The following is a 15,621-nucleotide window of genomic DNA, read 5'->3' as shown; positions in this document are numbered from 1 at the left end:
ACTTTCATCCTTGGTTTGGGGTGGAAATCTTTGGGCACAGAATTAATTAGGGTCGTGTCTCAGGTGTGAGCCCATTGGACAGGTATAAATGTACCATCAGTAGGAAAGGGGGGAAAAAAATCTGAAAATTGATTTCCCCAGGGCGGGAGAAAGTGTCTTAAACAAAGGTTACGGATTGTGATTTGAAGTTTTTAAAGATTACTTTGTCTCCAATTTAAGCGGAATATCAAATCAAGTTGTTATTAGCTACAAGATCAAAGAATTCCGTGTATATTCCGTTTTTAAGGATGAGAGCAAAAGAGTGATAAGTGTAAATGAAAACAATTGTTTATTGGTGCTGCCGATCTGCCGGTTGGTTTGTTCCAGGTTCCACAGGGACTTTGGATTCCTCATGAATTTTAACGAGAGCAAGAAATAAAGCCCAACTCTTATGGTTTTCCCTCTTCAGTAAATCTAGTTGTAGATACGATATGGTTGGTTTAGTCATCTGAAAATACTGGCAATACCAAAGTGAGTGTCCAATAAAATAATGTAGGTTAACTACATATATTTCTAACAAACAGGTCAAGTATACTGGGGTGAGGGGGGATTCTTACAAAATATGCATATATCTCTGGGTCTGACTGTTGCTGTTGCATTAGTGTTAATTTTGTATACAACAGATACTGATAACCTGAAGTTAGTGTATTAATAATTTCAAAGCAATTTTTTAAATCCTAGCCTTAAACCTGCTGCACAGACCTTTCATAGCCGATGTATATGTGTACAGTTGGCCTAATTTGCATATAACATTATGGTTTATTATTGATAGGAAATGGTGAAAGACATCAGTATGTATGCTGATTACAACATTTCTAACCTAAAATAATGTAAGTTCCATTGGCTGTCCTTATGATGTTATACAAAGAACATTCCATTTATAAAGGGTCTGTGTATCAATAGATGTGTACTGGAGATAAATTTTATCCCTCCTTACCCATTCTGTCTTTTCCTTCGAACTCCCACCCCCTCCTCCCATCCTCCCATGTTACCTTTGCTCTTTGGTAGTTCATATAATCTCAAATGTATTCTAGGTCAAAGAAGTAAACTATGGGTTGCTAAGGATGTTAAGGCTACAGACTTAATTCATCCGTTTAGTAAAGAAAAGTAGGTCACAATGAAATGCTACTAGAGTGTAGATCCTGTGTAAAGTTGAACTCTATAGGATACATTCTATAATTGGTTATCTCTGTCAGTTTGAAATTGTTTTGATTGGTTGGTTATAAACTTGCCAAAAGACTCTTTTTTTTTTTAAAAAGAAAGGTAGAAATGCCTTTAGTTAGTATCCTTTTTATCACCACGGCCAAATTATTATCTTTAACTCATATCTTGCAGGTTTTCAAAAACAAAAAATAAGTACTGCTAATCTGGAGTAAACGATAAATGATATTGCCGACTGAATCGGCGATGTTTTCGATGACCTTAAATTTACTATTCGCCACTGAGTAAATGTTTGCATATGCTGACCGAAACGTGTTTCCCTTGATTAGTCGATGATGGTTAGTGTGGGGGGCCCTCTAGGGTTGACTTAAGGGTGTCATGTCGATGAAGATCGTTTAGTGCGTAGGAGGGGAAATATGAACAGCTGCAAACTGCTCGTTAGCTGAGGCAAGCCAATAAACCCGCACTAGTCGGTTAAAAGTGTTATCGTCGGAAACGCCCACGTGCCTTCTTCTAACAGAAACCCATGATTTAATACTAGGTAGAGATATAAAATGCCTTGCATATATTAAATCATGCTGTTTTGTGTGCCCTGGGATTTATTTATTGGGAGATCTCACTAAATGCCATCTTTTGTGTATGGTAAAGCAGAACTGTAATCTACTGTTGCTGTTCAACTCTCTGAAGAATTGCCTGCTTAACTTAGATATATTGGTCCTCTCTTTGAACTAAATCTTTGACCAGGAAAAAAGCCTTCACCAATTTATCTTTTTGTGGACTCTTTGGTGAATGTGCCCAAGAGATCTCCTCCCTTCCCCCCCCCCCTTCAACCTCACACAATAAGTTGCTTTTAATGTTGAATTTATTGTCCCTCCTTTTCAATTCATCCCTTGACCAGTAGAGGCCTTTCAAGTTAATTCTTGTTTTAAGGTATAGATCAATCTGGCCCTAAATCTTGTTTTAACTATTTTCTTATAAAGAGACAAGTTTCTTTGTCTGATGACTATCATTTTTGCATTTTGGTATTAATGTTGTTGGTGTTGTTTTCGTTTTGTTTATTTTGTTGTTTAGGTGGACGGGTAGGGGGTGGGGTCTATCATCCACATGCACCAGTAGTTGTGTGTAGGTTTGAAGTACCTCAACAAATGATATGATCATTATCAAACTAATTGCTATTTTTGTGACTGTGCTAAAATAGTTGACCGATGCCGCCCGGGATAAACCATGCAATTTGAAAACATCCTTCATACGGAATCACCGTGCGGATGGTCTCAGGTTCCATATTTGACACAGTTGTGGGTTCGGGAGTCTGTTAAAACCAAGGACTTAACATCGGTCGGTCCAAGAATTTGCAGCTGTTCTGTCAACTTGGGTCTAAAATATTAAAGTCGTTAAAAAAAAATAATATCGTTATCTCAAATAGTCAAGTAATTTGAAACGGTTATTTTCGGATAGAGGGAAGAGACTGGTGCAGTTTGGGGCTCGATGTATCAAATATTTGTCATTTCATCCTGGAAAGAATTAGTGACTGAATTCAGAGTAAGAAAACAAAAAGGATGAGGATTGGGGGGGGGGGGATGTCAGTCCTCATGAAATAATTGGGAGAAGACTTCTTGCATCGACTGCACAAAATCCTCGTAGATATTTGCTTTATACGTGTGTCCCTTCATCAGAAGATAATTTCTCTGAAATTTATATCCTTTGACATTCCTTTATGAACAATATTTGCCTCTTCCTCCTTGGTAACAGCAACATTGATTTCATCTTCCCATTTTTACATTGTCCTGTACCCGAGAAGGTTCTCTAAATGTCAAGCAACGATTGAAACAGAATAATAAAAAAAAAATTCAATTACCAAGTTCAAAAATTCTTTTTGTCAGTCTGCTTCTCTCATTGTGTACCGCCAGAGGTTTTTTTTTTTTTTTTTTTTTTTTTTTCTGTCATCAGTCAAGAATTTTGCTATTGAAATATCTGGCATTAATGATAGCAGAGCCCATTAACAGTGAGATAACTTTGTTTGTTTCAGGTCGGAGACCATCTTCAGAAGAAGATGAGGATGAGGCCAGATAAAGCTCAGTTGGTTCACCATCACATTCTTGAAGGTATTTCAAATATCTCAGTCTTTATCCATTTGGTTTACATAGAACCTTTTTAGATGAAGTGGGGGCGAAAAAATTGAGGGGGAGAGAATAACTCTAAATTAAAAGTCGAGATTGACAAAATTGATGTGGATGACGGACAGGTAACTTTTGTTTCTCTGAAGGAAAGGCTTCATAATTATTTGACAGAAGCACACAGCAATATAGTAAAAGCCGTTTTTTGTTGATTGAGTTTTTGCCCATCAAAAGTGCTGGTTGTTAGATGGATAATGTAATTAATGAAAAAAAGAAGTACCTAATTTTTCCAAATTTATTGCTTTTAAGTGCCCTTTATATATATGTACTGTACAATAATATAAAAAAAAAACACTGGTTTGGTGAACTAGTTTGCCATGCTTAATGGCATCATTGATTGTATGTTCATTCATTTGGTGTCAAGAATAAAATGGATATAAACCTTTATTTTCATGAATCAAAAAATTCATCTTGTTCCAGTCGATTTATAGCAAACTTGTTCAAGCAACCCCCCCCCCCCAAAAAAAAATAAAATTGCTGTAAAATACTTGATTACAAAGTACTTTCTGGACAATCTAAAATGATAAATCCTACCTTTAAACGTAATCAATATTCCAGGCGATTCCATTGGTTTTTATAATTAGTGGTTTAAGACTCTACCAGTTGATGTCTCTCTCCGTGTACGTAACTGCTCATTCATGTATTACGTTTTTCATCTTTTACCATCGTGCAGACACCAATCTGGACCCGATTGTGAATGCAAGGCAACAGATGCTGAAGCGAGCTCGACTGGAGCAAGACTTGGACATCAAGATCAAAAATAGACCAGGCCCCCTGGAGCTCATCGAGGGTAACATTCTAAAACCGGAGACTGAAGTAGAGCAGTATGTAAAAGGTCAGTCACATTTCAAAGAAAGGAACGACAATAGAGATATGTTTGACAGTTCATGTCAACAGAGGAGCCCCAGTGTTTAGTCTTTTCTAGTTTTACATTTTGGTCTCTAACGCTTGTGTGATTAAGTCACGTAACATTTACATGAAACACGTGGGTACAGCTCTAAGATGAACTATGAGTTGTAAATTTTCAGTTATTAACCTTATAATCTGTCTGCAAATTTTTTTTTTGTGTCCCACAAAATTAATCCAGTGTGCTCGCTGAATGTCTTTTGCAATCTTTTGAAGATTTAACATAACGTAACTATATTCGGGTGAACTTATGGTGGACAAAAGTACCAGAATTGTATCATCAGGTACATACCCGAAAAAAATTACCGTTAAAAATACACAGAAAAATGTCTTACCGCCAGGATGATGAATATGCAGCTTGAAGGATAGTGGCAACACTGTTTAATGTTATAAGTAAATGAGTGACTCAGAAATTGTATACAAATCTGAAAAAAACCAGCTAGGACATTCTTGGCTAGAACCGGATTCAAACCATGACCACAGATTACAAATCCTATGGTCCTAAAGATCTGAGGTTCACTGGTTATATTCCTGTAACCTGTTGTGACCAAATTTTCTTTGCTCCAATCGATCAACTCTTAGTCTGTTCCTCGGTAACCATCGCTCGGTTATGAAACGCTTGTTTTGTTTTTTTCCGGTTTTGACAACATAATTTTCTTCTCTATTCCCGCAGATGGTTCCTTGCGGTTCTTCAAGACGTCAGGAAGTGATCCCGAATCACCGTTCACCTTCTACGATACCACAGACGGTAGCGACGAGGCTCTGTCACCGCCACAACCGGACACTTCCACCTCCGACACTCAACCATCTAGCGTCAACAGCATTCCTTCACCTTCTGATACATTGTTCTTTAGCGATAAGATGAAGCCCATCGCTAACGCTCAGACCAGCCCGCATAAGATGATCAGCTCAACTGTGCCCGGTCTGACCATCAAGCAGGAGCAGGGGGTCACGAGTCCCCCCGGTACGGGAAGCTCCCCGTTCTCGGTGCTGACCAGCTCTTCTTCCTCTTGTAAGAACTCCTCCTCCAGTTCTAGTCGGAATCAGCGAAAGAAACAAGCCAAGAGATCTAAACCCAAGGAGATTAAGTTTCACGAGTACAAACCTCCCAATGAACAGGGAAGCAAAGCCGGGAGTCAGCCCCAGTTGGGGAACCCTTACAATCTCCTTTTGATGCAACAACAGCTATACTTGCAATTACAACTCTTGCAACAGCAGCAACGGGTCGTGCCTACGGAACAGTCAAACTTAGCCACTTCTTGCTCCTCCAACTCCTCCTCCTCGTCCGCTTCTGTGACCGTTTCTAACCCTAGTACTACCAAACTGCCTTCTCCCACAGTGCAGCAGACTCTGTCTGCGTCCGCCTCTCCATCCCAGTCTGATGTTAAGATTACCACCAGTAATAACAACAGCAGCAGTAGTAGTAATAGTAATATTATTACCACGAGTAGTAGTAGCACCAACAGCAGTACAGCTACCACCACTGCGACCAGCACCACTGCTACAAAAACATTCTCCCTGGCTCACATAGAGGATATGAAAGTATCGGAGTTGAAAGCGGAATTGAAAAACAGAGGGCTGCACGTGTCGGGCACAAAGCCACAGCTCGTGCAGAGGCTAAGAACAGCTGAACTAACGGCCCAGGCGGGGTCCATAGCCGGTAGCCCGGACGTGATGTCCAGTGTCACAAAGGTTACCAGTTCCACGGATGTGCATATCGATTCCCTGAGTGATTGTAATAGCAATAGACAGTCTTTGACCTCACCGCCTGTGTCACCCCTCGATGCAAAGGCAGAGCCAATGTCCCCCAGTAGCCCCCAGTTTGAGTCCCCGACATTCCAACCCATAAAAACACCATCCATTTCCAGCCCAGTCAGCAATCCATCGTCCGTTACTTTCCAGAACCTCGCCCACTCGCAGGAACAGAAGAGAGTGGAGGAGATGACCATGAGCCCTCCGGCTTCCGCCGGCTCCCTCCATCTCAGATCGCCCCCACCCTCGGTTGCCAGCACCGTTGGCGAGGGCAGCAACACGGCCATGGACATGGTGGATCTGTCCGACTACTGTGGGCACGACGTCCAAGCCAGCTCGCAGTTGTTGAAGCAGCAACAGCAGAAGATAGAAGAGTTACAGCGTGCCTTAGAGTTATCACAGATGCAGCTAATACAGCAACAGTACGTGAGTAACGGAATGTATAACCCACCGCCCCCTCCTCCCCCGCCACCACCACCCGCACAGACTTCCACGATGACCAGTAGGATGCACACCTCGCCGCCAGAGTCGGGCGACTATCAGCAGTTCTTTCCGGACCTGAAGCTGTCATCGCCGCCGCATCCGAAAGCTAATTCTTTCCAAGGGCAGGACTTTGCTCACACGATCAATCAACATCCTAAGGTCTTCAGCTTTGCATCGCCTCCAGCTAATGGGCAACCTTTCCAGTTCACCAAAGGTCAGACCAACCTCCGTGCCGTTCACTCCGCCAACGGCATCATCACGCCAAAGTCAGCATCCATGCCCAGCAGCCCGACAGAGGAAGCCATCTTAGAACTCGGCTCGGGACTGGCTAGGAGCATCACCAATCCAAATTTCATAGCTCCTCCACCAAACTACGAAGAGGCCGTTCGACAAACCATTGAGCGTAAGGTGAGTCGATATTGTGTAGTAGGATAGTAGGAGGACAAATCTTTGGTGAGATCCTTGTTTGGGGGGGGGAAGGCATCGTAAAGTTAAAGCGTGTATGCCTCCAAATGTCAGTGTGCTATGTCTTAGTTGGTACGTTCCTTTATGACTGTTTTTTTATGGTTTTGTGATTAACGATGTTATGCGGGTACATATGGTGGAATAGCTTCAACATATGTGACCATTTTTCAAACTGTAGAGCTGCTATATGGTATCATGCTATTTGGGCTGTGAGTTGATAATATACTTCTTATTGGCTGTAGGGTCCTTCAGATTCTTGGCATTTTTTTTTAAGTATTAGCCTTAGAAAACAATTTGAGTTTATCTGCAGTGGAAAACATAAGGCTATTGTCTTGTTTGGAAGATGAAAGAAAGATTATACAAACCTATTCTTGAATTACTTTGTTGTCTTTAATGTAATGTTTGTTTGGTATTAACTGTTTCCTCAAATAGCAACATTTTTTCCGCCTTCATCTCCAGGTTCAGATGATGGGCAGTCCACCTCCCGCTCATCCGCAGACATCTATGGATAACACTAGTCGGTCACCAGTTAACAACCTATCCTTTGACGACCTGTTTGAAGTACTTGTCGGACATGGATGTAAGTCATTGTTTCCCAAATATCTTTTTCCCCAATTTTTCTTCAAGAAGAAGGAGTAACACTCAATTGTAGTTACTACCAGCACACACTGCCAAATTTTAAAATGACACATAAGGATGCAAAAAAAAACATATATATCACTATTTCATACATAGCAGTCATCATTAGGTAACAGTCTGGTATAAAGAATAGATAAAAGAGATGTTTGTGTGTTTCTTGGCTCCACTAAGTCACTAGACTAAACAAAACCATTTAAAGTGGAGTTCATGTTGAATGAAAGTCAAATTCAGAAACTCTCACATCGAGCGACATCATCCACAAATGGGAGTATCTTGACTGAGTGACACTAGCATCGAGTGATATCATCCACAAATAGGAGTATCTTGACTGAGTGACACTAGCATGGAGTGATATCATCCACAAATAGGAATATCTTGACTGAGTGACACTCACATCGAGAGACATCATCCACAAATAGGAGTATCTTGACTGAGTGACACTTGCATCGAGTGATATCATCCATATATAGGAGTATCTTGACTAAGTGACACTTGCATCGAGTGATATCATCCACAAATAGGAGTATATTGACTGAGTGACACTAGCATCGAGTGACTGAGTGACATCTTGACTGAGTGACACTAGCATCGAGTGACATCATCCACAAATAGGAGTATCTTGTCTGAGTGACACTCACATCGAGTGACATCATCCACATCCAGTGGTGTTGTTGACATTGAATAATATTCACATTTAATATAAAATTCACATATGTTCAGTCCATCACACTTAATAAAGATACGATGAAGGATTACAGTTTCCTATTGGTCATGTTAATTGCATCTCATAGGAGTAACCTCTGACTGTTTTTGCATCTTTCTTACTGACTTTATTTTTTTTTTTTTTTGGTAGACCCTGCCGCTACCTCCAGTGGTAACCAGAAGGATACTGGGCATATGGTACAGACTTCTTCGGCGATCAAATCTCCATCTTCCATTACATCTTCGGCGGCATTCAGCACTGCCAGTACCGCTTCGATCCAGAGGTCACTGCCCGACCTCTCGGCCAGTCCTGGCCCCATGGATGTGGACACGTCCGACCTCTCTGTTTTCACCCATGTCATGTCCGATCACAAAGCCAAGAACAGGTATTCCATTCCATCCATGCAAATCGATAGCACCGATCCCGAAAACAACCTGCTCTCGCTGACACTGGAGAGCGGATCCCCCGCGGAGAACGCCTTCCCCGGGGCGCTCTCCGTGGATAACGAACTCAACTGGTTGGACCTGGTGTTGCCGTCAACGTCCTCCTCGACAGGCGGCCACAACATGGGCCACGGCCAGGACGGCTCCGTGCCGGGGTCCTTCGCGAAGGATCCGTTCCCTCTGAACCTATCTGACCTGACGGATATTAACTCCGCGGCAGAATTTCATCAGCTAGACGGAGACGTCTGGGATAACATACAGGTCACCGATTGATCAGACCACGATGGTGTGTCATCCCGGAAGTCTGTGCCATGGGCGTCAAACCGGTGTCGAAACGTGCAATGAAGGCAAATGCACAAGATATTTCTTCTCAAAAGCTAAGTAAGTAAAATGGGTGAGATAGATTTGGAAGAAGAAAGGAAAGGAAATCACCAAAATAGTTTCTATTGCAAGTGCAGTTTTGCAGTGTTGGAAGTGACTTTCACCATCTCACAGGAGACACCTTAAGGGTGTAGTAGAGATGGACTTTGATTTGTATTAGTATTATTATCTTCAGTGTCATTAAGTCTAGCCTTTAAATCTAGCGATATATATATCAAACGGGCATTTGGTCATGTATTGGCAGATAACTCAGTGATCTTCTCTAGCGACTTGGACGGCTCTTACGTCCAGAATCGGGTCTAAGATGATGGTATCGATCGCAATTCAAGTGACAAAAATTTGCACCCGGTAATTCCATCATTTAGGAGTATTCAGTAGAAAGAAAGGTCAGTATGAAATAAAATGCAAAAAGGGGGGAGAGACTAAAAAAAATCAGAAAAAATTCATTTGAAATTGGTACAAAATCAATTCCTCACAATGGGTTGTTTGATCGGGAAGACGAGACGAGAAGAAGTTAGTTTTGAGGTGGTGTTTGTATTGGTCGGAACACAGTAATTGTTTCTTAAACTGCACAATACAATATGATACATTTGCAGTGTAATTCTGACAGTTATTTGGCAGGGTATATAGTGGTCCAGAGAAAGTAACATGTGGCAACAGAAGAAGTTTTTAGGGTCCGGGTGTTGCTATGAGTTGGATCCACCTCAGGCAGTGACCAAAGGGATCTTCCCAACAGTGTCTTAGAGTCACTGCATTAATTTTTATGGTCAGTCTGTTTCATCTTACATCCAACTCTGTGGTGGCAGACGAAAGGCGGCTAGTTTGTTAACCGGGGCACAGTGCGTATATCACCCGCCAGTTTGTTCAATTGACGACCTTGCATGGGCTTTGTGACATAATGAATTTTGCTGTAGTAATAATGGCACACCAATATAAACCAATGGGGTGTATGAAGTGATCATGATGACCACTTGGGAAGTGTTTGGTTAAACTGAACTCTTGGGGAAAAACAGATACTAAAGTTGTCATCAACAAATTTGTCAGTATCTTGAAAATAAAAGGGATCACGACTCTACGAAGATTTTTTTCCCGCATAATTGGAAAAAAATGTGGCGATTAATTTAAAGGTAACATCACTGCAGCAAAGTTTTTCAATTGCTAACTCTTTTACCTACAACACTTTTCAGAGAGCTTTTTCGTGGTATCTTTTTGTATATTAAATATTTTTTGGTGTGAGGTTTGGAATGAGGTTTCATGACTGATAACAAATATTTTATTTGGTACGAGGCAAGAGAGTTAAAACTAAAAATTGATCATGTTATTTAAGATGATCATTGATATGAATTATTGACAGATCAAATCTGACCAGCACTTCCTGACATACGAACACTGACAGACAGACAGACAGACAGAAAGACAGATTAACAGACAAATAGACAATGATTGAGACGTTGGTGATGGAGTGGTTTGATCCTAGAGCTAGATTTAAAGGTGTATTTTGATTTCTCATATTACTCAATTGATGAGGTATCTGTCAACCCCATGATTGCTCCTCTCATTATAAACGATTAATCTTGATATATTATTGTACAATTATGTAAAGTAAAATTGAAGAGGGTCTCAAAGACTAAAATTATTTTTTTTCATATTTTTATTTTATAAATGATAAGTGATACAGTTTGTCTCAGTATGTGGTGTGGTGGTGGTGGGTATGACTGTATTATTTTTTAGAAGAACCATTTTTGTTTCACAAAAATTATTCCCTAAGAAAAGAATAGACATATTTTTACAAATATTTTTGCCCACTTCTTGAACTCTGTATAACAAACCTGGTACAGTTTGGTTGATTTGGTTGATCGGTTTAGACAATCCATCAATGCAGGTTTGGAATTTATTTTCTGTAATCCTATGTTTCCTATAATTTCATTCAGCACAGTGACTGATCCGTGAAATGTAGTCTGAACAACTCTGTGCAATGCAGTGGTATGTGCATCCTGTACAATGTACGGACCTGTGGTTGGACTGCACAATCTGCAAGTCAATCAGTATACATCTGTACAGTGCACAGGTCTGGGTGCTGCTGTACACTGTAGAAGTCCCTGTGTACTGTATAGTCATGCTCACGTGTGGTTTTCAGTTGTGCAATCTACTGCTTGGCTACACAGTCTGCAGGTCGGTATGCAGCTGTACAATGCACATGTCTGAGTGCTCCTGTACAGTCTACTGGACTGTGACTGGCTACACAGTCTGCAGGTCAGTCTGCGGTTGTACCGTGCACAGTCCTGAGTGCAGTTCTGCAGCTCTACAGATTATTCTCACATTGTTCAAACTGCACCAGTGCTTTGTTTCTTAATGCAGTGTTGGGTCAAATTGTTTGACCGATGGGATCTTTGTAGCGGATGACCCCTCATGTACAAACTATCCCAGCTGATTTTTTTTACTTTTCAAGCATTGTTGCCTTAATCACATCAATAATGCAATAATCTTTGCACATAGTCTTAAGCTTACAATTACGTCTCACATCTTTAATCAGCCGACCGTGAGAGCTCTTAATTAAAATGAACCACAAAATAATTTATTATTCTTATTATTATTATGACAAATATTATGATCATTGTTTAAATTTCTTGTCATTCAAAGCTAAAGAAAATTGAGATAAATCTACTAATGTATATAGAATAAAGCTATTGTGAATTTAGTAAGTATGATTTATTGATAAGTAGCTCTCTCGCTCTACCCTCAGCCCCCCCCCCCTCTCCTCCCATACCCTCCCCTCATACTTTTGTTTCCCTGTTTTGTGCAATGGAAGGATATATTCATCCTTTTTCTTCTCTTTTTTATTTTTTATTATTATTTTTATTTTTAGGGTTCATTTTGTCCATTATTTTTACATTTCTATCTTTGGTATTTTAGGTGGTACACATTCAACATTTGGACACACATTCTATGCAAAACTTTTGTGGGACTTCCATTAATTAACATCTCATTTCACCTACGGTAACAAGCAAAAACAAAACAAAGAACAGAAAATTCACATTTTATAAGATTGTGTTACTGTTCTGCATGTTATTGTGTTTATTTCTTTAATAAGTTTCATTCAAGTAGTCTCTACGGAGCATTTCTCTGTGATACCTAAGCAAAGCTTTGCTAGTCCATAAAAAGACTCAAAATAAAAAAATAATAATACTAATAAATGGAATCGATGGCCAGAATAGCAGATATATTTCCCAATTTGCTTAGGTAATTCACAATTTCTTGAGGGTGAGGGTGAGGGTAAGGTTTATTTTGCCATTACAGATTCTGTCATCTCTCTCATTGTCTGCTCATTGATAATAATAAAAAATGAATAACTTCCAATCTGGTTATATCCAATTAGAATGAACTTGAATGAAAAATGATACTTGAGAAGAAAACAGGTTCTTCCTTGACACCATGGGATGATTTGGATAAAGTGATATTATTGAACCAGTAGGGAAAGGGAAGAAAAAGACAGCAAGTTTTCTCGTATTTGGTAAACATTGTTTCAGCAGATTTAGTCTATACAATATTATTGCAATGTAAAAGATTACATATGAAGATAATTGCTATTAATTCTTTACAAACTTTGGAAATAATGCAACTTAAAAACTGTTGAATATTCAGTAGGTAATATAGACTACAGCAAATACTGCTCTTAATCTGACTCATGCATTTTTGGAAACTAAAGAAAATTTTTCAAATAAGTGGCAGGGGGAGGGTGGAGCTCTTGGTACCACATCTTAAGAATTTTCAGTTTAACATCATTTTTTGTGTTAATTTCGAAGATATTTTTGATTGTTTTATTTATCTGTCATTATGTTAACAATTCAAAGAAAACCTAAGAGGAATGGCTAAGAAACTTGAATCAGAGCGCTCGCTGTTCGATCAGGGGATTACCTGATAACTATTTCTAGAGCTGACCATTTGTGCATATTCTGGTGACGTTTTGTAAACACACCTATCCTACTTCTCTAAATAGTGTGTTAGGATGTATGCATGCATCGGTGAAAGGCAAGGTTAACTATCTGTAATGCACTTTTAAGCTGGTTACCATCAGGGAAAAAAAACCTCACGATATATTGTAGTCTGTCTATGCACAATTGTTACATACGTATTTTCATTTCCCTCTCTCTCTCTCTATTTTGTACTCCTGTAGCAGTGCATTTATATTTTGGTCAATCTGTCCGTCTTTACAGATAACAATTTCCATACAGTAGTATATTAATGTATGTCCTGTGTATAGTTGTTTGACATAGAAATTGTCTTACTCAATTACTGCAAGGTGTAATTATTAAACATACTTTGGAGAATTGTTTTTCTCTTATCAATTTTTGAAAGACAGAAATACATTTACACGTAGACTGGTTCATTTTGGTGTAGTTAACCCCTTTAAATTTCCTTCCATATCCTGGAATCTTCTAAGCTCAAAGGATCCATCTATTCATGCAAAGGTTATGAAACTCGGTAAGGTTGAAAGAATTTGTTTGTTAAGTCTTGCCACAGACAAATTTATCATTGAAACCATTATGTGATCTTGTTGACTTGTGGTGTGTTTTAGGAAGTAAATCAGGATATGCGTCACTGTAGGTTCATTTGAAAGGCAGGTAAAATAATGGGTGCTTGTGTGTCCAAAATGATATAACAAGATATATGCTAATCTCTGGTCCTGATTCGGACATATATGTTTTAAGTCCTGCGGTGAAAACAGATGAAGAAATTATCATTTTTTTGGTAAATATCGTCTGCCTGTGAGAGGTAAGTCCCAAACCCAACATGGCATAAAAATTTTAGAAAAAGTTCATTTTTCCGGTAAAAGTTTGTTCTACTTGTTTATTTATAACTATAACTAAATATGGAAAATACCGATAGCTTGGTGCCAGAATGGGTAAAGTTATATCAATTTAAGTATCCCGTCAATATATAAAATATTAAAAGAGTTGAAATACTCATATTTATGGAAGACTCCAATTCATCTCCGAGACAAATGAATAAATGAAGAGTTAAAGAAAGACTTTTATTATTCCCCCCAACCTCCCCCCTCCCCCTCCACCCCAACTTCTTCTTTTGGGGGATTGTTAAAGGCCCGATATATATATAAAAGCTTTATAAAAATGTTGGTTCTGTTTATCATTAGAGAAAATTCTTTCGAACTGACCTTTGACCTTTAGTTGAGTTATTTCTTACTTTTTTTTCTTTCTTTTTTCTGTGGACGATTGCAATAACACATTAAAGTTGCAACAAAAAAACACAGTCGTAATTTGCATAAAGTTGTTATGCTACGTGGATGCAATTGCATGAAAAACATCAATCCAATTGGTTTTTGTTATTTTTAATGTTGTTTGGTCAGAATTAAGAGACAAAGTATCGTTTTTTTTTTTCTGGGGGGTGGGGGGGGGGGTTCGGTGAATTTTGGGAGGATAAAATATTTTTTTCTTTGCAAGACTTTGTGTGGCTGAAAAGCTGACATGTTTGAAAATATACTGTCTGGAGTTAAAATATGAAATATTTTGAGAAAAAAAAACAAAAAGTATGATATTGACTGTCATCTCTTTGCAGTGGTTTATGCTTGTTATTATTATTATAATTATGATTATGATTATTATTTTTTTGTCCTTTTGTTGGCCAACTCAACTTTTGTTTATTTAGTGTACATAACTGGATTTATTTCCCTTTACATATTTCTAATTTGTAAAGTTAACGCTTTTGTTTCGGACCGTGTAGATGCTTAAATCAGGAAATACAATAACAAAAACTGAAAAGTCACTTGTTTCACTGTATTCTTTTGTGTGTGTGTGTGTGTGTGTGTCTGCTTTCTAATTGACAGAGGTGAATTTATGTTAAGACTTGGTGAGTTTGGCAAGTATGGAAGTGGGTCAATGGCAATGGGGGAGAGTGGGTGGAGGTGGGTGGGAAAAGAGGTGTCATTTGCTGGAAGAGATCTGAACATATCTCTGTGTTGTAGAGGGGATTGACCTGACCTCAGCGAAAAATGAAGCCCACTTCCATCCTCCACTGTCCCTCCTTTTACCACTCTCTCGATCCCACCCCTCCCCCTTTTCTTCACCCTCCCCCACCCACCCCCACTCCCTTACATAATGGGAATATCATCCAAGAGATACAAAAGAGCAATGCTAGAAATAATGATTTTGATTTGTTACAATAAACAATTAGTATTGTCACTTGGTGAAGAGTACCTTAAGCTGGAAGTGGGGGGGGGGGGCGTGGGGTAGGGTAATTTGGGTAAGGAAACTTTGAGATTCATACCCTCCTTAGTTTGCCCTTGTTGTATACCTTGACTAGTCTAGTCCTGTGTTCAGTAGTTCATGATTATATATTAATCTAGCCAAAATGAAAAAAAAAATAACCTTCCCACCTCCTCCTCAACCAATCCTTCCCACCCTGGATTATGTCCAGCTCAATGAAATTGCTTTGAATAATTCGATGTACTTAAGACCAC

General features: G+C 39.3%; 1 protein-coding gene across 4 annotated transcripts in view; it reads left to right on the top strand.

Moving 5' to 3' along the window:
- The window catches only part of LOC139959384 (uncharacterized), a 102,558-nt gene extending 87,643 nt beyond the window's left edge, over positions 1 to 14,915 (top strand). For all 4 annotated transcript variants that reach the window (XM_071956946.1, XM_071956947.1, XM_071956948.1 and 1 more), the window contains 5 exons: positions 3,227 to 3,302; positions 4,048 to 4,209; positions 4,954 to 6,923; positions 7,440 to 7,560; positions 8,473 to 14,915. In XM_071956946.1, coding sequence (XP_071813047.1) covers positions 3,227 to 3,302; positions 4,048 to 4,209; positions 4,954 to 6,923; positions 7,440 to 7,560; positions 8,473 to 9,038 — 2,895 coding nt within the window. In that variant the 3' untranslated portion in view covers positions 9,039 to 14,915. The remainder of the gene's footprint in view (positions 1 to 3,226; positions 3,303 to 4,047; positions 4,210 to 4,953; positions 6,924 to 7,439; positions 7,561 to 8,472) is intronic.
- Positions 14,916 to 15,621: the final 706 nt, after the last annotated feature.

The sequence above is a fragment of the Apostichopus japonicus genome, chromosome 19 (genome assembly GCF_037975245.1).
Source record: "Apostichopus japonicus isolate 1M-3 chromosome 19, ASM3797524v1, whole genome shotgun sequence".
Classification (NCBI taxonomy): Eukaryota; Metazoa; Echinodermata; class Holothuroidea; order Aspidochirotida; family Stichopodidae; genus Apostichopus; species Apostichopus japonicus.
The sequence above is the reverse complement of the archived record's forward strand: the minus strand, read 5'-3'. Positions and strand labels throughout refer to the sequence as shown.